Here is a 22,745-nt window from a genome sequence, read left to right on the forward strand (position 1 = left end):
CCAGACTCTTCACCATTCCATCACAAATCATGCTAAGAGACAAAACACAGTTGTCAGTACTCAAAGATGGAATTTAGTCACTTTAACTTAACCCCTTACTAACAGAAACAAAACATATATCAAAAAAGACTGTATTTTAAAAGGGGCACTGCCAATTCATAATAATAAAAAGTAAGCCTACATTTAATGTGAGTGTTCACAAAATTTAAAGTAGTCAGAAAAAAATCACAATTGTCCTCCACTGTGTATCTTACAGTGACACCAAATAAACAATTTCTTTCTGGTGTCAAAGAGTCTGCTGTCACTGGCCAAAATGAGTGAGATGAAAGATAAATGCAGAGAACACAAAAAAAAAATAGGAAAAAACCACCTTAATTAAAAAAAACCCCTTTCATTTTAAATAAGGCAAGCTGTTAGCAGTAAATGAAGTAAAGAATTCAGAGAAAATATACACGTTAACTTCAGAGTCCCTATACAATAGCCAGCTGGGGGAATGCCAAATTTGTCTTCCTAGGAAACACTTCCCACAACAGTACAAGATGTTTTAAAAGACGATAAAAAAATTTCTCTTGAGGATATTATACTAAGTTTATTTCCAAAGCTTAGCCCTGGCAAGAACTGGAGTGACAACATAGATACAATCTTAGAAAGCACGCAGTATTTTCCTGTCCTTCTGGAATTAGCTGGAAATTAGGATGAGAGAAAGCAATGAAAACAGAAACAAACCCCCAAAATGCCCGGGAAGTGTGCAGGGGAACAGAAGAGGGGAAAAGGGTAACCTCATTTTCCTAAACATCTTGTAATTAGTATTCATTTATTCTTAGCAGTAACTTCCTGAGGTTTATTTGCTGCTGGCGCGGGGAGAGGGGGCAATCATTCACTTAGTTGCTTCCCCGCAAGACCCACAATTAAGCAAAGAACCACTCAAAGTGAAAACGGATCTTGTCATTAACTCAAAACCTTAAACCTAATCAGATTAACTCCATTATCACAGAAAATGGAAACCAGTGGAGAGAATGGCACCCATAAAGGGATGATTTTTGTTACCGGCGCCTTTTTACGCGGCAGTTGCTAAATGCTTTTATATAAGAAAGGATGGCCAGTAAAGTATAACTTGAAGGACAGATAGTTAAAAAATGAATGTACTGGGTTTGCGTGGCAAGGTTTTGGTAGCGGGGGGGGGCTACAGGGGTGGCTTCTGTGAAAAGCTGCTTGAAGCTTCTCCCATGTCTCATAGAGCCAATGCCAGCCGGCTCCAAGGCGCCAAGCCTGAGCCCATCAATGATGGTGGAAGCACCTCTGCGATAACATAGTTAAGAAGCGGGGAAAAAACCCTGTGCGACACTGGCCAGGAGAGAGGAGTGAGCGAAACAAGTATGTGGAAACCAAGGTCAGTGAAGAAAGAGGGGGAGGAAGTGCTCCAGGCACCGGAGCAGAGGTTCCCCTGCAGCCTGTGGTGAAGACCATGGTGAGGCAGGCTGTCCCCATGCAGCCCATGGAGGTTAACGGTGGAGCAGATATCCACCTGAAGTCCATGGAGGACCTCATGCTGGAGCAGGTGGATGCCTGAAGAAGGCTGTGACCCCATGAAGATCCCATGCTGGAAAAGGGTCTTGGCAGGACCTGTGGCCCCGTGGAGAGAGGAGCCCATGCTGGAGTAGGTTTGCTGGCAGGATTTGTGGCCCCATGGGAGGCCCACGCTGGAGCAGTCTGTTTCTGAAGGACTGCATCCTGTGGAAGGAACCCATGCTGGAGCAGTTCATGAAGAACTGCAGTCCGTGGGAAGGACTCACGTTGGAGAAGTTCATGTAGAACTATCTCCTGTGGGAGGGACCCCAGGCTAGAGCAGGGGAAGAGTGTGAGGAGTCCTTCACCTGAGGAGGAAGGAGCAGCAGAGACAAGGTGTGATGAAGTGACCACAACCCCCATTCCCAGAACCCCTGCGCCGCTCGGGGGGAGAAGGGAGAGAAATTGGGAGTGGAGTTAAGCCCGGGAAGAAGGGAGGGGTGGGGGGAAGGTGTTTTTAAGACATGGTTTTGTTTCTCGTTACCCTACTGTGATTTGATTGGTAATAAATTGAACTAATTTCCCCAAGTGAAGTCTGTTTTGCCCATGACGGTAATTGCGGAGTGATCTCTCCCTGTCCTTATCTCCACCCACGAGCCTTTTGTTATATTTTCTCTCCCCTGCCCAGCTGAGGAGGGGGACTGATAGAGTGCCCAGCCAGGGTGAACCCACCACAGTGAATTGCATTACAGGTTAAAGAAAATAATAACATTGAACAAGAGAAAACTGAAAAAAAAAAAAAAATTCAAAGATTAGGCTACTTGAGGTTCTGTGTTAAGAAATGAACCCAGGAGATTACTTTCGCTTGGCCGTACGTGGCTTGCTCGGCCGGCAGCGGGGGCTTACCTTCCTTCTGGCTGCCCGCAGCGCTCTGCTGCTGCAACAAGCTCTGGCTGTACAAGGTGGGCAGCGCGGCGGCAGCGTACTGCTGGATTCCTGAGTAGGCCTGGGTGAGCGCGTCCATCGTGCCGGCCGTACCGTTCGTCAAGCCTGTTGCGCCGAGTCCTCCGTTCAGGGCCGCCATACCTGAGAGCATTTGAGCAACTTTACAAAAAACCCAACAATAGAGAAAAGAAATTGCACTTGTTCATTAGTGCTTTCCGAAAGTCGTTGGTATTATACGACACTGACAACGACGGCAGTGCATGCAGCTCGGCACTTCACCAAATGGGACTGAAAACAAAGAAACACGACTTTGGCGCCAGGATCACTTCAGCACAAGGGTTGCACAGTCAAACGGACTCGCATGCAGCCTGCTACTGGCAAGTACTACAGCTGGGTGCTCCTGAAAGCCCCTCTGCCCACCCTCTTGGACACCCGTGCTTCTGCTGAGGGTATCTGAAGCTGGGAGGGTGGGACCTATTTGACCTGCGTCCTTGCAGGCTGGCCACTGGGAAAAGGCAGTCTGTGAGGAAACCCACTCCTTCTCACCACGGTCTTTAGCAACAGGCCATGACCACACCGTATCAGAAGTGGTTTGGTTTATACAGAGTTAGCAGAAAACTCTGATTAACAGCGTTTTGAAACGACCCTCTGTAAAATTATGGGCTTCCATAATTCTGCGCTTCCACCCTCCTCCTCCAGTTACTCCAGCTACTCCAGAAGAGACGAACAGCAGCACATCTGGAGCGACTACAAGTGCTTCCTCCAGACTAGGCATCTTTCACGAAGAAACAAAAGCGTTTGGTTCTAGCAATGTCCTTCTTCTCGCTGGAAGCAGAGATGGTTAATTTTTTTTCTTTAAAGCGATTCTACACCCCGATAAATAACCGATTAATTTGACTGGGATGACTGCCAAAGAGGAAATTTCAGACTGGATTGCTAGCTGTGCGGAAAATGGCATCCCTCATCTGTGTAAACAGCGCGGTCTGCAAAAGAAGTTTTACTACTCTCACTTGATGGTGGACAAACCCCTGGGCTACAGCCTCTCTCCGCTGCTTCTGTTCCTCATCATGGCTCCTACAAGAACCACGTTGAAGTTAAGAGTATTAACACTTACTTTTTTCAGAGATTCCAGAAAAAGTGAATTCTCTGATAGAGCTACAGTCTCTTTGGCAGTCAAAGGGGTGGCAGAGTTCAGAGTCCTGCTCATCGCCCACTTGTGTCAACCAGAGCAGTAAGTGCTCACCAGAGCAGTAAGTGCTCACCAGCACTGAGGGTTAGGCCATGTTGTCTGCACAACTAGCAATCCTGTGCCCCCCAGTTTTTAGGTGAACAGATCACAAACACCTCAAAAGGGCTTAATCAGGCCCCTTGAGGTACAGTAGATCAGTCACCAGAAAAATGGGGCACCCAGAACCACCAGGGACCGCTTCTTAGATATTGACTGTGTAGTGTTTTGCTTGGTAAAATGATGGGTGAAGAGGTGGCTGGTGGACTCCCGTTAAGACCCAAAAAGCTAGAAAAATTGAAGAGAAAGAGAGGGCTTAATTTCAGAGCAATAATAAGGGGTTATATGTAAATTGGAGAAAAGTGAGGAAATTAAGCAGAGGACACTTTATAGTGAATTAACAATGAAATCTATTAGACTGGGAAACATTCTTCAAGGAAAGTGGCATAAACCTTATCACATGAGTAATTTAGAGATAGAAAGAATACTGTGGGGAATTATCTTGCGTTGACAGAGGAGGATAAAGATGCTGACCCACTAGTTTTCTTCCATCTCTTCTGTAGATTCAAAAAGTGTATTCCTATGAGTCTCTGATAATCAGGACAATTGCTCAAGTGGCACCTTTCTGGCTCCACCAGAGTCTGTGCCAATTAAGAGAATTGTGCTGCATAAATTATACCTTTTGATATTACTATAATTTGTGTGACTAAACACTTGACAGAGATGTGATATTCTTAGCCTTTCCTTAATAAAATGTCTCGCACTTTGAAGATTTCTCTTTCCCCTCCACCCCACTTCAGAGCATCGCCGTATCCTGATAGAAGCCACTGGCTGCCACTACTTTGAACAAAAAACCTCTGTCAGAGCACAAGAGCGCCAGATATTTGTTGTATAATGGTTCCAGTTACAAAACAAAAACTTGCAAGCCAGGATAGTTTGTGAAGCATCTCATACCTAAAAGGCAGGACATTTGGAAAATGAAGATTCTTCATCACCATCATCACCATCATCTGATCCTGAACCTGACCTTAACCTGCTCTGGTGTTTTTGTACTTAGGTTTGCGTCGTTGCTTGTATGGGTGTTCACAGAGCACTGGTTTAAGTAAAGGCTCCTGATAAAGCAGCTTGTATCTCTCCTTTTATTATAGTGTTGAAATAACTTGATAATAGAGGAAGCATTAGGATAACATGTTATCTTTTGTGAGTCATCAGCCCATTAGATAAACATGCTTTGTGTTGCAGTGGGCAGCATCCTCCCCCTTCTTTCACCTAGAATCAATAGTCCCTTCCCACCAAATGATTTCAGATTAGCAAAGAGCCAGCCAGCCCCAGCTCACCGCGCTTCTGGGAAGGGCACTGCTACTGCAGCGCCTGTGTCTAAACACGCTTCCCTCCTGAGCAAAACAGATCGGCAGAAAGCTCTTGACATGTTTTCTATTCTCCCTTTCTACATTTTTATGAAATCTACAAGGTCCAGCTGCAATTACACATCTCTGCCATCTCTTTATTATCTCTACCACTGCACCTCAGTTATATTGAACTTTGGTCCCTTCCTCACTTCTGTGAAATAACCTTTTGGAGTCTCTCATCTATGGCCTTCTACTTTTTTGGAGTTACTCTACATAAAACAGAAGTGCCAATGCCTGGCAAGTACAAAGGTCTCTTAAAGTGCTTTCCAAGCACCTTCAAATCTGTCATGAATAGTTTTATCTCCATTTTACAGATGTAAACACGGGGGCAGAAAGGCTAAGTGATTGCCCTGGGTTCACACACAAATATTGTGTCACAGCTGCCCAGTATCCTGAATCCATGATGTTCTTTCTTAATTGCAAAGAATCTCTTCCTCTCTGTTTATTCATTTTTCATTATTCGTAATGCTTTTTGTTAGTTACATTATTTAAATTTACGTGCCCAAAGGAGACAGTCTAATGTTTTGTCATTTAAGATTTTAGATGCTTCAAGCACTACTGAGGGAAGACTGGGTGAATCCCCAAATGTACGTACAACTGTTGCCAAGCCCTTAGAGACAGTTAAACTTACCATACTCCACTTCCTTTAATTTTTAAGGCCTCCAGACATCTTTATACAATGTTTCTCTCTACAATGAGAGCACTATCAGTCTCCACAGCCCAGCTTCTTTTTCATGGACCCAGTCAGGATCCAGAAAACAGCTAAAAGTCTCCTAGTGAGCTCAGCCTGGAAGGCCTGGAAGACATTCTCCTTGTGATTCTCACATACAGAGCACGACATGGCTTCAACAGAAAAGCACCTCTTCCAACACCTCTGTGTAAATCAATGCCCAAGCCCGGTACCACCTTCTGATTCATTTTTGGGTTAAGCTCTGCTTGACTTGTGCTTTGGATCTCTCTTGCTAATTCCCCAATTAGAAGGATGTCACTGGATTCCAACTTCTCCGCACAACTACTTCAGGAACCTCTATGACTAAACAATGTTTGAATTTTTTACTGGAGTGTTTGTGACCATGGCATAATGTGAAACATCAGAGTCACTGAACATGAGGTTTCCCGAAGGCAAACTCCTATGTGGGTTTGAGTATGAACAACTGGATCAGACACGGTCACTAGGAAAAGCGTTAGCTCGTCTTTAAAATAGACGGGGGGGGGGTTGCAATTTGAACAATGCTTCGCCATCACTAGCATCACAAGTACCTGAATCTGATAATTGGTGTCACCCTTTTGAGACAAACAGTGCCACAACACTCTTGCGTTGGGGAAGCAGTTGCCCCTCTTTAGATCTCTCTCATCTACACACAGACAGACATATCCACATACATTCTGTAAGTTCTATACACATACAGATATTCTAGACATGTACACTCTCTGTGTCCATAAAAACATCCACGAAGAAGATCTGGGACTGAAGCCACCGTTGGCACAAGACCACAGAAGTAATGGTGGCTTAAAACCAGTTGAAATTTGATACTAGGTTGTGATTATGTCATTAATACTCCAAATGACACATGCAGATAAGTCTGCACGTACATCACCTCAAAATACTTGCTGAGAAAACGTAAACTCTTTGCTTGTAGCCTAGCAAGAAGTGACAAAAGGGGTGCAACAGAAGCATTCCCACGCAAAGTCAAGAGCAAGGTGATTCATTCTTCCTCGGTCTTGATGAAGGGGACATTATCTCGGAGTGCTCCAGTGTGCCTGGGTTCTTAGCACTTGTGGGAGGGAAGGAGTGGGATGCCATACTCCACTCTTGGTATTGTGACTTCTTATAAATCAAGTAAAGCACAATGACTGTTTATCAGGAAAGGACATTTAATGATTTCTTACTTATGACAGGGTAGCTCTCTTACTATGAGAGCTCATGAGAGGAGATGTTAGCTTTTCATGCATGCCATTTTCAGTGCCTTGCTTTAATACTAATGTAATAAGAAGAAAGGAAAATAACATCTGCCATTTTGGGACCTATTACTTACTTTTCTTAAGGTGTTCTTGAGTCATATTTACTGTGAGGTTATTTGTGTGAAATACGCATGTCCTTGCCAGAAGCAAGACCTGTTTTACACAAGACTCCATGCAACCACTCAACATTGCTACATGGACATCCACTAGCCCCCTTCCTTCCCAACTCCCAACAATGACAACCAGAGATCACAGAACAAAAAGATTGAGTGAGCAGCCAAGTAACAGTGACAAAAAGGACATCATGCAGAGCACCAGAGTGAGCAAGAGATACTGAGGAGGACATCCATTCCTGGGGGTTATGATGGGTCATGGACTGGCAATGACCAAATAGATTCCTTGCATTGCGAAAGGAAATGCAAGGAGCAACAGCAGCTAAAAAAAAAAAGGAGGGGGAAAATGCAGCTGGACAAATCTCTTCCATTGCAGGCAAAGGTGAAGTCATCATAGCAGAAACAATAAAAAAAAATAAATTCTTCTTCTTCAGGAAAACCTTGACCAAGGCTAACAACAAGGAAGAATGTTCTAACGCTACTGGCATCTACTTAGCTGGAGATGCCAGCGTTTGTTTAAGATGTCACAGGATAGATGTGCATGCTCTGGTATTACAGGTGACTGACTGCATCATTCTCTTACAGTTGCCAATTAAAAGCCAAAGACTTGCCTTCATTTTTAAAGTATGTTGCTCTCAAGTCAATTTGATAATTCCTACAGACATTTCAAAAGGACTGCCTCCATAGCAAACGTCTTTCTTATCATTATATTTCTGAGTGAGGTTTTGTTCATTGGGGTGATATACCTGTTGTCAGACTCCCTAAATGAAAAAGGAGCCTCTCCTATAACCCAGATAACCCAAAACCCTGATGATGTTTCTTTTACCTTCCGTACGTCCTGCAAGAAAAGCAGTCTTTGTGCAAGGACCCAAGGGACTTCACTTTGCAGAGCAACCTATGTGAAACTAAAAGGCTCCAGAACTGCATAGGTACCATGAATGGAACTAGATCAACTTGACCCCCTTATTTCATATATAGATTAAAAATAATCATGTAGTTGCTTTACAATTGATAGCTTTTGTGGCATGATTACTGGGGAAGGCTGTCCACCACAGCAATAAATACTCACTGTTTACGGTACCTGCTAGTGCATTAATATTATTCAGTCCAACAGTGGCTCCAGCCAATCCTTGGAGAGTACCCAGAGAAGTCAAAGAATTCATGGCCGCACCAGCTGTGGAATTAGCAGTTGATGCAGCCACTGAAAGGAAAAAAAAGGCAAGGCAAAATTAAGGCCATATTTTGCTTTATTTTGATCACAAAACAGCTTACAACAATGCTGAGCACAACAGCAGGGTTACTTGCAAGAAAAAGAAAAAAAGAAAACGAGACCAATAGACCAACCTTGCTCAAGACATTAATAGTATGACTGCTCATGGAAAGTGTTGATAAGCCTTGAACTGCAAAGGCTGCATCCCAAAATTCAGCATTGTGCTATAATTTGCAAACATCATACAGAATCAGTAAGTATGGGATCAGTCACTTTCTCAAAAGTTTGTCATGAGCCGAGCATCCCAGGCTGATCAACTAACCCGACTATTGACATTTTGTCACATTTGAAACTCCATAATTGAAAAAAGATGGAATTACTCATTGTAATTTTGTCATTCAACAGCTTTCTGTTCTGGGCCTCAAGTGTTCTAAGAGGAATTTTAGTTATTCTAAGTGAGACACTATGCCATTATGGCTCTGTTTTAGGACACTGCATCGACATTATTTAAAGCCTTGAAGTATAAAAAAAAGAAGAGTGACCAGCCAAGTACAAAATGTAACTACTATCCATTTTATTGCAGTATTTTAGCCTGGCCTTTGTAAGTAACTAGCCATGTACGCGCTAGTATGTACTATAAATGATACTATACGCATCCCCAAAAGCTCTGCCAGAGGGGAAGCTGAGGCTCAGGTGGAGAAAAGGTCCTTGCTGCTACAATGCCAAGGGAATGAAGAAGGTGGATGAGATGAATACATCTAAACTACACGCTTAAGAAGAGAAAGAGACTCACCCTCTTGTCATAGCAAAGTGATAAAGCACCTTAGAAAGAGCTATCATTTAGGACAGGCTGGATGAACTAGAAATACATATCTCTCTCACAGAAGTGTCCTGAATAACCAGTGTAGATTAAACACTTAACTTACAGGTAGGTAAAGTTGTACCAGATGAATCACACTCATAAATGCCACGGAAGCAATTAGGTTTTTAGCTCCTCTCCTGAGCCTTACTTTAGTGCATCAATCATAAAGACTTTCTTTCTTTTCCTTTAAAAAGTTGCATTATCTTCTGAAAAGTGAGCATTAAAGTCAGAGTTTTGTTGATAATTTACCAGAGGCACATCATGTCTACACCACGCTTTTTTGCTCCTATTCATTACCTAGCTGTGAAATGGTTAAGATCGCTTTTATCTTGACGCTCTTTTGAGCTGTCAAACACATCAGATTACTCAGTGAACCCTCAAGAAAATTAAGTCTCTGCAGTTGCCAGGATCCAGTAAAGGAAAGCAGGAGGCAACTTTTTCATTCTGTGGACAAACCTCAAAAGATCTAAGCTACAAATAACCCACTTTTACAGCCTCAAGACCCACCAAAGACAAGCCTTCGCACTCACGAGGCCTCAAAGTACAAAAGACTCTCCTGGTGTGGGTGAGGAGAGAGCTCCAGACTCTGTGAGGCATTCCTCATCCCCATTTCCCTACCATCCGCAATGTCAACTTGAATAATTTTGTATGTTGCAGATAGAAGCAGCTTTGATTATTCAATCTCCCTCCACAAAGCAATAAGAAGCCAATAATGTCTTTGATTTTAAAAAAGAGTAATAAAAAAAAACAAGTAAAAAACCACTTTTGTCAGATAATGTGGGCACCAACAGAGAAGAGAGAAAAAAATCAAAGTGAATGAATGTCAGTGAATTCCCTGTGACCAACACTGTTCCGTGTTTCTGCTCATGTTCATTAGCAGATCATTTAAATGAAGTATATAAACCTCAGATCTGAAGAATCTGATTGGTTTTGACTGGGCTGAATTCCATCCATTTCTGTTTCAGAGGATTATTACCCTTTTCTCTTGAGGAAACACATATATTTAAGAAATGAGAGAAATGGGGGCTAGGAAGCTGCCTGAAAATTACATTAAAGCTCTTGGGGGCAAATAACTCCTGCGAATGAGAGCCATACGCTTATGGATTGTCAACACATCTGCTGGAGAAGGCAGAAAAACCTGATTAAATCCTTCCCTCTTGCGCAGCCCACGGAGCGCGTTGTGATGGCTCTTATCATAGTCTCACACTGTGATCAAACACATGCTCCAGGGATGGCCAGTATCTGAGGCCAACATCCCTTTTCTTCTGTTATTCATATCAAGTTTCTCTATTGCATCAGACAAACACGGAGCAGGTGCCTCAGTGATTCTCCCATTTGAAGTTGCAATGCAGATTATCTAGTTTGCCTAAATAATGACTTGGCATATAATCGACGTGAAATACTAGTTGGAGCACTGAAGCACCTCAGAAATCAGCATTTTGTTGCGGCTATTTCTTCTGCTTAGCAGCGATCTGTCTCACAGATCCACTGGGACAATGCTTTTTCCTCTTTGGCTTATTATTATCTTTGAGGAGAAAGAAACGGAACAAATTGTGTGGTTTCCATTATCCTATTGAGCACTGGGTGAACAGAAATCAGGGAGCTCCTTTTGTTAGGGCACTTGCAAAGAGCAGATCCAGCATCTTGCTGGGCGAGGTTTCCTGAGAGACTCCACACTAGTTACCTCCTTCTCTTTGACTGCGACCTGCACATATGTAATGAAGACAGTAATGAACTAAAATACTATGATAAAGGGGCCATAAAAGGTCCAACATATTGAGAGAGGTGAAAAATTCTTGCGAGATGCTGGATAAAACCAACAGATGAAGCAACGGCATTCCTTGTCCTCAAAAAACTTCAAGGGAGTCAAAACAAAAGTTAGAAAGTCCTACATGACATGGGTGGAGGCTTAAGGCCACATGAAAGTTTTTACCTCATGTGCTCCCAGAATACGGTGAAATCCACCTAAAGACAAGGACTTTGCTTCTCCTGTCCTTTGTCCTTTTCTAGTTTCTTTCGACTAAAAGATTGTACCATATATTGAACCAAAGGGAAAAAAGGAAATCACATGCTTCGTGGTAACGGTAGATGACTGCACTACTTTGGGGGAACCTGTATAACACTCTCGTGTCAGCAAAGCTCTTGGGCTCTACAACTGCTCAGAATAATGGCAAAGGAAGTATAATTCACTGTCGGAATAGCGTTATTCTATATTTATGCCTTTTGGTTGTCCAGATGACAAAAATAGATTGTATACCTACAGAATTTATAAATTAGTTCTTACCAGGTTCACCTGCCACCAAATAAATGAAATGAAAACATTTCACAACTGCCTTCATCCTCCACACCAGAACATTGCCGCTCTGAATCGCATCACTTCATCATGCTGCTTAGTAAACAGCACACATCTGTCTCCAGGTACTTAGACAGCTTGATGTACGGAGCTGCAGTGCCGCTAGGAATTGCCCTCCTTGTGCTACCCGTGCACCAGCAGTTGGTGCAGCAGGGAGGAAAATCGAAACAAGCAAAAAAGTGCAAATGACCCGGGTTTCTGGTGTCACTCTGTATGGCACACTCTGTATTCATAACACTTGGTGTATTATTTTTCTCTTTACACTGGCAATTTTAGCCTTGCCTCCTTAAAACCTCTTTATGTCAGGGACTCAATGTGTTTCTGAGGCAGCATGAAGCGCGTTAGCTAATACTGAAGCTAGGCGGAGAGATTCAGCAGACTGGAGCTCCAGCCTGATGGATGCTGGCTGAATATACAATAGTTGGTGAAGAACAGAGATGTTTTTTACCAGCTGCACCGCTCATTCCCTCACAATGTTAAGGCCTGGATAAACATCAGAACATGAGAGATAAGATTTTGTCTACTCAAAGGAACTTTTTCCTCTCTAACACCAGTCATTGGAATAAGCCGACAACTTTCTCAAAGAGGCTGTTGCTCAATCAGAGACTACGGGCAGGAGTTACGGGGTTGAATCCTTTGGCTGTTGTTGCAAGAGTTCAGACAAGATGTTCATCATATTCCCCGCGGACCTTAAAAATCTATTAATACATGAAAATAATATCACAGCATTGGATAAAGAGGTCAGTGTAGACTTGTAGGAGTAAAGAGTTGTCCTGTAACCCGTAGAACGATCTGCTCTTTTCCTGTGGGTCACCTGTTGCCTTCTCCATCCAGGCCACATACATAGAACATTTTAGTATCTCCAACCATGAAAGGTGAGGTCAGAAATGTTTATTTTACTACTAGAGACTTTACTGTTTCTTCTTCACAGACACCTCTATTCACACACTTTTGTGTCAGTCCTCAGAGGACCTTCCTCCTCTTTCTTCCAAACTCAACTCCACTTTAATAAACATCCAGAAAACTTCAAATAATACAACTATTATTATTTAGAAGCTGTGAAATGAAGAAAGGCATGGCTGCAGCCTTCCCCCAATACACCCCCAAATCACTCCCCCCCCCAGCCATTTGGTCTTACTGTGCTTCCTCCATTTAATGGATGAAATTTTTGCTATCATCAGCTTCATTATGAATAAAGAGATTTGGCCTTTGGTTAATATGTTCTTTAACAGAGCTCTCTCTGATACAGAGAACACATTTTCATTTGGAGTCGTTGCTCTACACAGTACAGATATTTGTGTTTAACTGGTAATGTTGCATGCATAGAGATTTTTAAGGCTGGAAGGAGCTGGCATTTTCAACTATTCTCCTCAACACATTTATTTCTGCCTGTAAAAGGTTATAGCACTTTTTAGGTCACAGAATTTTTAATAGAAATCTAAACTAGCAATAAGCAATTTCCCTTTTAATTTAAATAACATTTCAACACAATTCCTAAAAACTATGCCAACCTAGAAAAACAAATGGTACTAGCAGAGAAACTTTTGGCTATTCTTTTGGCTAGCTTATGTCCATAGAGTCATGATGATTTACACCATCTGGATTTACATCAGCTGGAAAACTAGATTCGGGATAACAGCATCTAGGAAAGGCAACGATGTGTAAATATTTCTTTGGCTTTGCTTTGCACACTGTGGATGGGATTAATTTCCCCACCTTTGGCAGCTTCGTTGTTAGTTTAAGCCAGCCTAGTCAATACCATTCTTTTGGACTGTCTCTGAGGTTAAGAGACTTCCAACTCAAACCACCTACCTTTAGATTTCTGTCTCAGCATGGGCTGAATTGCCCTCTGGAAGTGCCCCTGTTTCCACTGGTTGAGATGGTGAACTCAAAGTATATGTAGACTTTTCAGAGAGGAAATGTGTATGGATCCTGCCCTTCCTCTCAGCCACGCATTGTGGTACAAGCCTGTGATCTGAAAGCCAGGGATCTGCTTTCATCCTGCCCGTGGAACCAATGCCAAACCGTGCAACTCAGGAGCTTGAATGTAATCACCGCAATCGCATCTTGGGCTCAGAGAATTGCCTGGTGCTGGGTGATTCTGAGCTAATCTGCAGAGGATGTGCACGATTCTGCAAGGCACACCCTGTCAGAGAAGGGAGCCGGACAGCGGGGACTTCTGCAGTGTTGCAGTGCGTGTCATACGAAGTAGGATGGCCTCGCGCAAAAGCACGCAGGATGAGCTAAACTACTAGATGCTACTGATGCCTTTCCCAGTTCTGCCTCAAACTTCTCGTGCTTCCCTGGATAAAGCACTCACTATGATTTTTTGCTGCACAACAGGGCTAATTTTTCTTCTTCCCAGTCCCTGGCTTGTCTCTTAGAAAGGCATATCTTGGAGACACAGGCACACTCTTGTCACTCCTATTTATTTCCTACACCTAAGACCAAGGAGTGTTCTTGATAGGGCTTCTAGGCATACTGAAGTACACCTAGAATTCTAGGTATTACTGAAGTAAGAAAACCATAGGCCTATGTTTGTCTGTAGCACAGCCTTGGGCAAATCCCACCCCCCTCACGTCTCATTTATAAAATGAATCCTCTTTCCCAACAGAGAAGGTCACCTGGAGGGTCCAGGGAGGCTGCCTGAGCGCTTGGTGGTGAAACAAAGTGCTAGATAAACACTCCCTCTCACTGTGGCTCTGAATAAAATGACCTATTCAAATCACACATGCACTGCTACGATTTAGCAGAGAGACAGTTTGCAGTGTGCTGTTGACCCCATTCTTTCCTTATTTTTTTTGGTAAAAGTCTAAGTAATAATGAACTCCAATGACTTCTCAGTGAAGTCATACACCACAGAAAAAAAGGGGTCTCTTGAAAACTCCATATTATATATGCTAACTTGGCATTATTTTATGAGAGCTGTGCACTCTCTCCATTCCTCTTCACCTCTCCTGTTTCCTTCCCCCTCTTCCAGCGCTGGCATACTGTCTGGAATTGGTACACAGTCACACTCCAGGCCTGGGACTAAGGTATTAAGAACATCAAAGAGATATTTCAACGAATTTTAGTGAAGTTTCTTTTTGGAAACATTATATTAGCTTTATGGCAGGACTAAAGGAGAGAACGGGCAAAGAAAGGCAAGGGCAGCTTTAGCTCTTTGCCTGCCTGGAGGGTTGCTGTAGACCTTCACCCCACCGCATCCATGTGAAGAGAGCAGCTCATGTTTCTGGAGCAGAACCAGCTTTCTGGTGCTGCAGGGCTTCAGGGCAGCTCCAAGACTGGCTTAAATACCCTGGGGTTTTCCATATAGAGATTCCCAATGGTAACCGTGTCAGCCCTGCTGACGCCTTTCCTTTAGGCAGCTCTCGCTTCCACTCCGCAATTGCACGGCGCGACAGGAAGCTCAACGTTTACTTTCGTATCGGCTACCTGTTTATCTGTGTGCTGGTCACATCCCGCTTACTCCGTTGTAGAGGATCTGCATGTGCTAAAAAGCAAACCACACCGCTCGGCTGTGAACCACAACTTCGTTCCTGTTGTTTTACTTAATGGAGAGTTTAAATAACTCAGTGTTCTAAGTACTGATTTTGCTCCAGTTAAGCCGACACAGTAGTGCACCAGGGATCAATGTTACTCGCAAATTCAAGGTTCAGTATCTCTATGACTTTAAGGATGAGAAGCTGCAGAGGAAACATGTTCTCTTTTGGGAGACGCTCCTGTCAAATCCGTATTGGCAGCTGTCTGAGTCTAGAATCTTCTCTCTTGTACTGAATTTGGGTGTATTTCTGATTTTCTGCTGCCTTCCCGAGCTCACTGACTCCAATGACTAGACAAAATAGATCTGACTTAATCTGCTCCTGACCAAATGGCTGCCATTCAGAGGGATGCAGACGGGCAGAGCTGGCCAACAGGAACCTTACAAAACTTAACAAGGACAGATGCAAAGTTCTGCGCCTGGAAAGGAATAATCCCTTTCAGTAACACGGGCTGGGGATGGATGGGCTGGGGAGGAGCTCTGCTGAAAAGGACCTGGGGGCAGTCCTGGTGGGAGGTGACCATGAGCCAGCAGCACGCCCTGGCAGCAAAGAAAGTCAACAGCATCCTGGGCTGTTGGAACAGGAGAGGAGCCAGGAGACCCAGGTGATTTTTCCTCTTTATTGAGCCCTTGTTAGATCACATCTAAATACTACAGCCAGATTTGGGCTTCTCATTGTAAAGAAAACAGCTGGAGGTAGTTGAGTGGAAGGCCAGCAAGATGGTCAGGGGCTGGAGCACTCATCCTGTAACAAGCTGGGCTTGTTCAGGCTGGAGAAGATATGGCTTCAGGTGGACCTAAAGCAGCCTCCCAGTACTTATGAGGAGGTGATCAGCTGGATAGAGCAGTAGTGCATGGTGGGAGGGTGAGAAGTAAACTGAAACAAGAGAGACTACGGACCTCCTGAGGGACCTTCCAACCTTGATTATTCTATGAACCTCTGAAAAGTAGAACACTGGAGTGGCAAAGTAGAAAAAGTCAGGTAACAGTGAGGCGGAGTGAAAGAAAGGTGAAGAATGAAGATTTGTTGGCAGAAAACTGAACAGGAGATCTGTCTTCTGCCCTTGTGTCTGTTTATAGGAATAGAGGCTGACATAGAACATGCCACTTAACTCTTGGCTGTACTTCTGATTCTAGTCTACCGTAACTACTCTGAGTGTAAAATTTCCAGGGCTAGATCTACATCTAAGAAAAGGAGATCCGGACCTTGGATGATTCCTTGAGATTTTAGATTCCTCTTAGCTTCCTTTAGATTTAGCAATGTGCAACAGAAAATAAAATCATAGTAGAAGAATGGAAAGAAAGGATATAAAGAAATTACGCAAAGAGAGTAAATGCAGTGAGAAAAGAAAATAAAAATCATTGTAATACATCTTACGTCTCCCCAGTCAGTGACGTAGAAAAAAATTTATAAGAGTGGGGGACAAAAGGAAAAGAAATTTTAGACCCAAAGTAGAAATCTTGAATTTTAGCAAGTTGAATTTAAAATCTTTGTTTACTACTCAAAATCTCTTGGGTAAACAGAACATTCCTTTGTCCCTTTGTTAGTATAAGAGGGATAATAAAGCTAAGAGACAACACTGGATTTAAGGATAATCAGATTAAGGCTGCGTTCTCTGTTTTCTTTCTAATCTTTAGTTGCAAACCCCAATGATGTTTGGAACAGTGTCTTGCAAACTGTGCCTAAACAAGACAAATACCTGCTGGCCTGAGTGAAAGACTAAAGATATTGGACAAAGTTTAGTAGCATTGGACAAAGTCTATGCAAAGCTTCCAACTTTGGTCTGATTTACAACATCCTATTGTGGTTGTGGTACTCTCTTAAACAGAGAAGAAAGGTGCCCAACTGTAGGAGGTTCTTCTGTAGCGAGGACCTCTGATCTGGTGTTATGTGGGATTCTGGCCAGACCTGATTTTACACGTCTAAGGTCAATTGTTTAAGGTGTATTCTCTTTGTGTTGCGCTAACAACAACTGGTTGCTTTAAAGAGATGGAGGCCCCAAACCTTTCTCCTAAACTTGCAAATTAAATGTCTGCTATGGAAAAGAGGGGCGATTCAAGTATAGTAATGATGGAGCTTATGAAATGAGGATTATAAACATGGGCGTGGGGGAGAAGTGGGTAAGTCAATCACACCGCCCACGTGACACTGCTCTCAGGAATTTGCAGTTGCGTTTCTGTCTGAAATGAGCACACTCTACGGGCTCTGACTGCATAAGGAACATTTTAAAGGGGAAGAATAATTAAGCGATGACAGAGGCATCATCATTATTAGATAATCACAACCCAGGGGCATTAACAAACGTTGAGTGTCTCTAATCCCATGGGGTCTAATTATTCTGTGATAATAACCACACCTCCAAGTTTTAATTTATTCTTGTGGAGAATCTGGGGGGGGGAGGTGGGGAAAAGGGGGGCATTTTAATATTTTTGCTGAAAGAAGATGCAGTTGGCCTTTCAAAAGGGCTCATCAGTATTCTAATCTAACTAGCACGTGTGATTGGCATTAAATTGTCTGCCCTTTACGGTGATCTCCAGCCAATCCGAGTATTCACTCTTGCACAAACCGGTGGTCTCCCGGTTGCTAACACAGCACCAGAGTGACCCGTTCTGTTTCTTGGGGCAATTTTTGGCAAAGGATAGGTGGATTTTCCTAGTCTGGGGAGGTTAATTCTCTGTAAGGTACTCTGACAAACACATTATCATTTGGGGAGAGAGAGAACTAAAAACTTGCTCATTTTCTGGTATCTTGGAAGTGCTGTCTGACATGTCAAAAAGGAAGATTCTAGTAAGTTTAAGTGCTTGGATAGAATAAAATAAAAGTGACAGACACACTCCAGGGAAAGAGCACCTGAAAAGCAAGAGAGCAAGAAAGAGTCGGGGGGAAACAAGAATGACAATACAGAAAGACGTATATTAATATCACAGCCTTTCTCAAATAACTCAGTGTCCCTCTACTTCTTCATCACTCACAGGTGAACAATTCCTGTGAAAGACTGTCCGTATCTTCTCAGGGTACAGGAAAAGAGAAGCACCAGTGAGGAAAGGAGGAAGGGAGAGCAGCGTCCACTCAACATCTGGTCGCTTCTGTGTGTTTGTGTGTATGCATGTGCAAATGAGACTAAGCAAGAGAGGGAGAGGAGGAGAGTCTTTCCCCATGGCGATCCTTTCAGGCTGAAGCTGGCTTTCTGAAAACAGCTTTATATTTCACAAATTCCTTTGAGTACACTCACTTATACAAGGAAAAAAAGAAAACATAGGTAGGGGAACCAAATCATTCCAATTCTTTGCAAATTTGGAAGCAGCCAAGGTCTTCGAGAACTGGAGACTAACTTTGCACTCATAAATCCATACTCTTCAGTAGTGCATGGGTATTTGAGAGCTAAGGAAGCTCTGTGAGCTTGGGACAAGTGAAAATCAGGGTCACTTATCTTAATTCACTCGTCTTAATAATTTATGTCATGTATATTATAGCCCAACTTGACATTTCTGATTGTCTTGAAATTACAGTGTCTACACCGAGCACCTTCCACAGCAGCACATAGAAGGAGGAGAAAACGGAACATACAAAGGTACTACAGGTATGGCAGACAAACCTATCAGCTGGCTATTTTTGTAGCTTCCTAATCTTATCTTCTGTAAGTTTCCTCCAAAACTATACAACAGAAGGTATTTCAGGAAACAAGGGTTTATTGATTGGGCATACCTTTGTGAATCTAGGCTATTGTGTTTAAGGGTACATTTTCCTGTGAGATGGAGAGAAAGAGAGTAAAAAGCAAGTTAATATTCTGGGCCAGTTCCACACTGCTGCTTCTGTTTTGTTGAAACGTCTTGCTCAGTGAAGACCATCCACCTCTAGTGTAAATTCCAAGTCATATATCCTATTTCAGCACTGTGTCTGCAACTTATCACGCGTTCTCCCCAGCAGACCACAGCGATAAATCGCTTTTGGTTTTGGGTGTAAAGTACTTTAAAGAGAAGCTGGGGAAGAGAATAACCAGGGCACAGTGGACCGGCTTGGGTTAAACTTCATAGATGCCCATTAGATATTTCCGACTGTGACTCAAAATGAAATCAAACCAAATCGAAAGCCCACAACGTGAAGAAAACAAAGAATAATTACTGAGCATTTATGACTCTCTTACTCAGTGGGGCCAAGGGCTGTGGCCTGTGTTCACTGAAGCACCACTGAGTTCACATCAAAACCAGAGCAATGGCATTTCTACAGGGAACTTCCAGCTGTGCTCTCATGTTTATTACTGCCACCTCACACTACTTGGACCAAGCTGTTTTTCAAGGGCTCGTGCCCCAGTGCTGAAATGACCTCCATGTGGAGCCACTTCAGCATACAACCACTTCTAAATCGCTTTCCAAAGAATTTCTGATCTAGAATCAATAGGGCTCTACTTGAGGCCAGGACCTCCCGCCTGGAGTACAGGTTCCTTCACACTGCCCCCCGTGTGCCTGCAACATCTTTGACATACTTCCACCACCAAGAAATAACAAACAACAAGTGGTTGCATCTCTCCATTAAAAAAGAGTGTCAGAAGAGTTCAAGGCAAGCAATGTTTTTGTTGCAGGAGTGCTAATCACATGAATACGTGGCAATTCAAACTCTAGCACATGGGAGAGGATGGCCTGATTCATCTTCAGAGTCCTTAGGAGGTGTTTAACTTTCCACTGCTGCAAGATGTGCCTTAAAGATTTGTTTACTTCAGACACTCGGGAGTCCTATCCATGGCATTTTAGAATGGAGATGAGATAAACTATATCTTGAAAATTTGAATCTGTAGGTAAAGGAGTTACAAGTCCAGAAAGTACATGAATAATAATTTCCAGGGAAGAAGGGATTTTTAGCAGGGTCTGCAAGCACCACCTCATTGTAATAGCCACCACAAGATATTGTCATTCATCTCCGTAAGCTGCAGAACTCGAGGTTTATCTTGTCTCATGTAAAATTACCCAGCCAGGTCCTTTGCAGACCATTTGTAAAGTCATACGTAGATCGATGTGGCACTGGTTCTTTTCATTCATATCGTACGTTTTTGTTCTGCAAATAGCAAAGGCAGCCAAGGGTTTACTTTATTTGGTTTTAAGCTCATGCAGTTGTTGGAGATATTTTTGTTTGGCCAATGCATAAAATAAATCAGGGGCCCCCTATTCAAACAACCAGCTCCTTTCAGACAATGCTGAAACAATTAGGTTAAAGAGATTCATAAACTCTAATTCCTATTATGTTCCACAATTTATCCTGCCTTAGGAAAACAGACTCTGAGTGTCTGTGGACACGTGCACAATTCGGTAGGGTTGAAGGAGCAGTGCTGGCAGTAGTAAACCTTAAATAGCTGAAAGCTCTTTCAAGTCCATGAGTTCTGCTAAGATTTACATTATTCCTTGAACATTATGAACTCCAGCATTTTCTGGGCTTGGAACTTCTTGGAAGATATATAGCATATTAAGCCCGCATATCTACCTGTGAAGCCAAGCCAATAGTATCACATTTCTTTAGTAGAAAACAACCCTGAATGAACTTGAAATAGTGCTTTCAACAGAAAGAAAAATAGCCTTTTTTACAAACTGGGATTCTTGTGGCTTGAAATAGAGATTAAGAGTGGGGTAGAGAGACGCTTTCAAAATATAATGTATTACAAAGTGTTATTTGTATACTGCAAGCAAAGTAAATCCTGAAATGTGCTAAGGCAATGGATTTAATACTTTAGGAAGATGATAATGTACTAATGTTTAAAAAACAAACATGTCTCCTGTTGAATTAGATCCTACTAATCCATGGTTTAGTACTGTACACTGTTTCCTAAAAAAAAAAACCCTGACGAATTAACTAGCACAGTGCTTCATTGAAAAATACACATGCGTTTCTGTCCTCCCGCGCGCAACTTCGGTGTCTATGCAATTCTGAGGAAACAGTCGGAGCCTTCTGTACCAAAAATTGATAAATTGATAATGTTGATCCTAAAGAAGAGGCGAGGAGCTTTTGCAAGACGCCTCTTTCTGCAGTTGTTGGGCAGCCTCACACTTCTTCACTGGCAGGTTCTGCCCGCCCTAAGCCCAGTCATTTAGTAACTGAACTTTCCTAACAGCCTTCAGGCTGAATTGATACACACCAGCGCAGAAACCAATTTGCTAGGAGAATATACAAAGCCCTGTTCCACTTTAAGGGACAAATCTGCAAACAAGTCATTCCAGTTAATTGATGGCCTGTCTGCTGCCATCGGCGTCCTTCAGGTTACCGCTGGCTCGTTTTTCCAAATGAGGAGCCCAGGGAGAGAGAGTGCTCTTCCAGAGAGGCTCCGCGGGAATTCATCACCCTTCGCCTCTCCTTTTACTGTACTGGGACTCTGGGAGGTTTGTATCCACAATTCCTACTCTTTTCTTCTTTAGTCATTTAAAGACATTTTGAAGCATTATTAAAAATACAAATATAGGTCAAAATTGCATGCCCAGTTTCCTATTTTTGGCTCCAGCTTGTGTTTGGATGCCTGCTTGAGGGCGACCTAATTATCAGATGGGCTTAGTACCAATATTTCTCTCCAAGAGGTAGCATAATCTCTGGGCACTAAGAGCAGTCAAAATCAATTCACTTATTTAGGAGCCTAACCACAGGCTCAGAAACTTAACACTATGTGGGTAAGCCCAGCTGAGCACACAAGAGTTCAGAAATAGACTTCTCTCATCACCAATCTCCCTGAACTAGGCAGCCAAGTGACAGGCACCGGGTGGTGGGCATGCTAAGGCAAGGTTTTCTTCCATGGCTTCCTTGCAAACACATACTTTTAAAAAAATTGGTGCTGAGATCAGGGTTAAGGCATCGGACTGCTCCGTGCCCAGAGCGCTGAGACAATGGTCCTAATAATGTAAGTAGATTTAAATATAAAATTGAAAATCATACACTTGGGTTGTTTAAGCATCCATCCAGGGTATGTGTACTGTGTGTATACTGTATTTATAAACCTTCCTTTAAGATACGTGTTATATTTTTCAACTGTATCTTTATCCTAAAAATAATGAACATTATGCTAGGGAAGTTTCCCATGTATTGCAAAACTAATAAAGCTTATTTTAAATGGTTTTATAATAATGGTGCCTTGTTTTAAATGATTTTATAACAATGGAACCTGCGTTAATTCCACATGAAATGGTATACAAAAATCAATTTGTACTACAGTATGAAGAGTGCCATTCTGCATTTTAAACCGATCTTTTCCAACATGAAACATCCGCCTCAATTCATTCTTCAGCAAACTGCCAGACCTTCCTACACACCTACTGGTAAGGTTATTTTTGGATCATCCTGGAAGCAAATCACAGCTATCTCAGTGGGTGTACTGGCCTCTAACAAAATGTCACGGTGGCAGACTTTGCACCGCTGATTGGAGAAAAATGTATTGTACTGAAGTGAACAAAAAGAGAATCTTCTAAGAATGATTATTTGAACATTCTTCTCTGCTTCTCAGCTGAAGCATCTTGTATATTCTGTAAAATCTCTAACACTTCAACAGTTGTGTTCACAACACGAATACCTTCAACTAACAAAGACAATCTTCATGCTATATTGGGGGGTAGAGAAAATAATGAACTACAGATGCTAACTTAAGTTATAA

The 22,745-nt window shown here is 42.7% G+C and overlaps 1 protein-coding gene across 14 annotated transcripts in view; it reads right to left on the reverse strand.

The window, feature by feature from the left end:
- CELF2 (CUGBP Elav-like family member 2) overlaps positions 1-22,745 on the reverse strand; it is a 561,996-nt gene that overhangs the window by 12,971 nt on the left and 526,280 nt on the right. For 8 of the 14 annotated variants that reach the window (XM_063323650.1, XM_063323640.1, XM_063323637.1 and 5 more), the window contains 2 exons: positions 8,230-8,361; positions 2,413-2,610 (listed from right to left, as the gene is read on the reverse strand). In XM_063323650.1, coding sequence (XP_063179720.1) covers positions 2,413-2,610; positions 8,230-8,361 — 330 coding nt within the window. The remainder of the gene's footprint in view (positions 1-2,412; positions 2,611-8,229; positions 8,362-22,745) is intronic. The other 6 variants (XM_063323639.1, XM_063323644.1, XM_063323638.1 and 3 more) reach the window with 3 other exon arrangements.

The sequence above is a fragment of the Chroicocephalus ridibundus genome, chromosome 1 (genome assembly GCF_963924245.1).
Source record: "Chroicocephalus ridibundus chromosome 1, bChrRid1.1, whole genome shotgun sequence".
In the NCBI taxonomy this organism is placed as follows: Eukaryota; Metazoa; Chordata; class Aves; order Charadriiformes; family Laridae; genus Chroicocephalus; species Chroicocephalus ridibundus.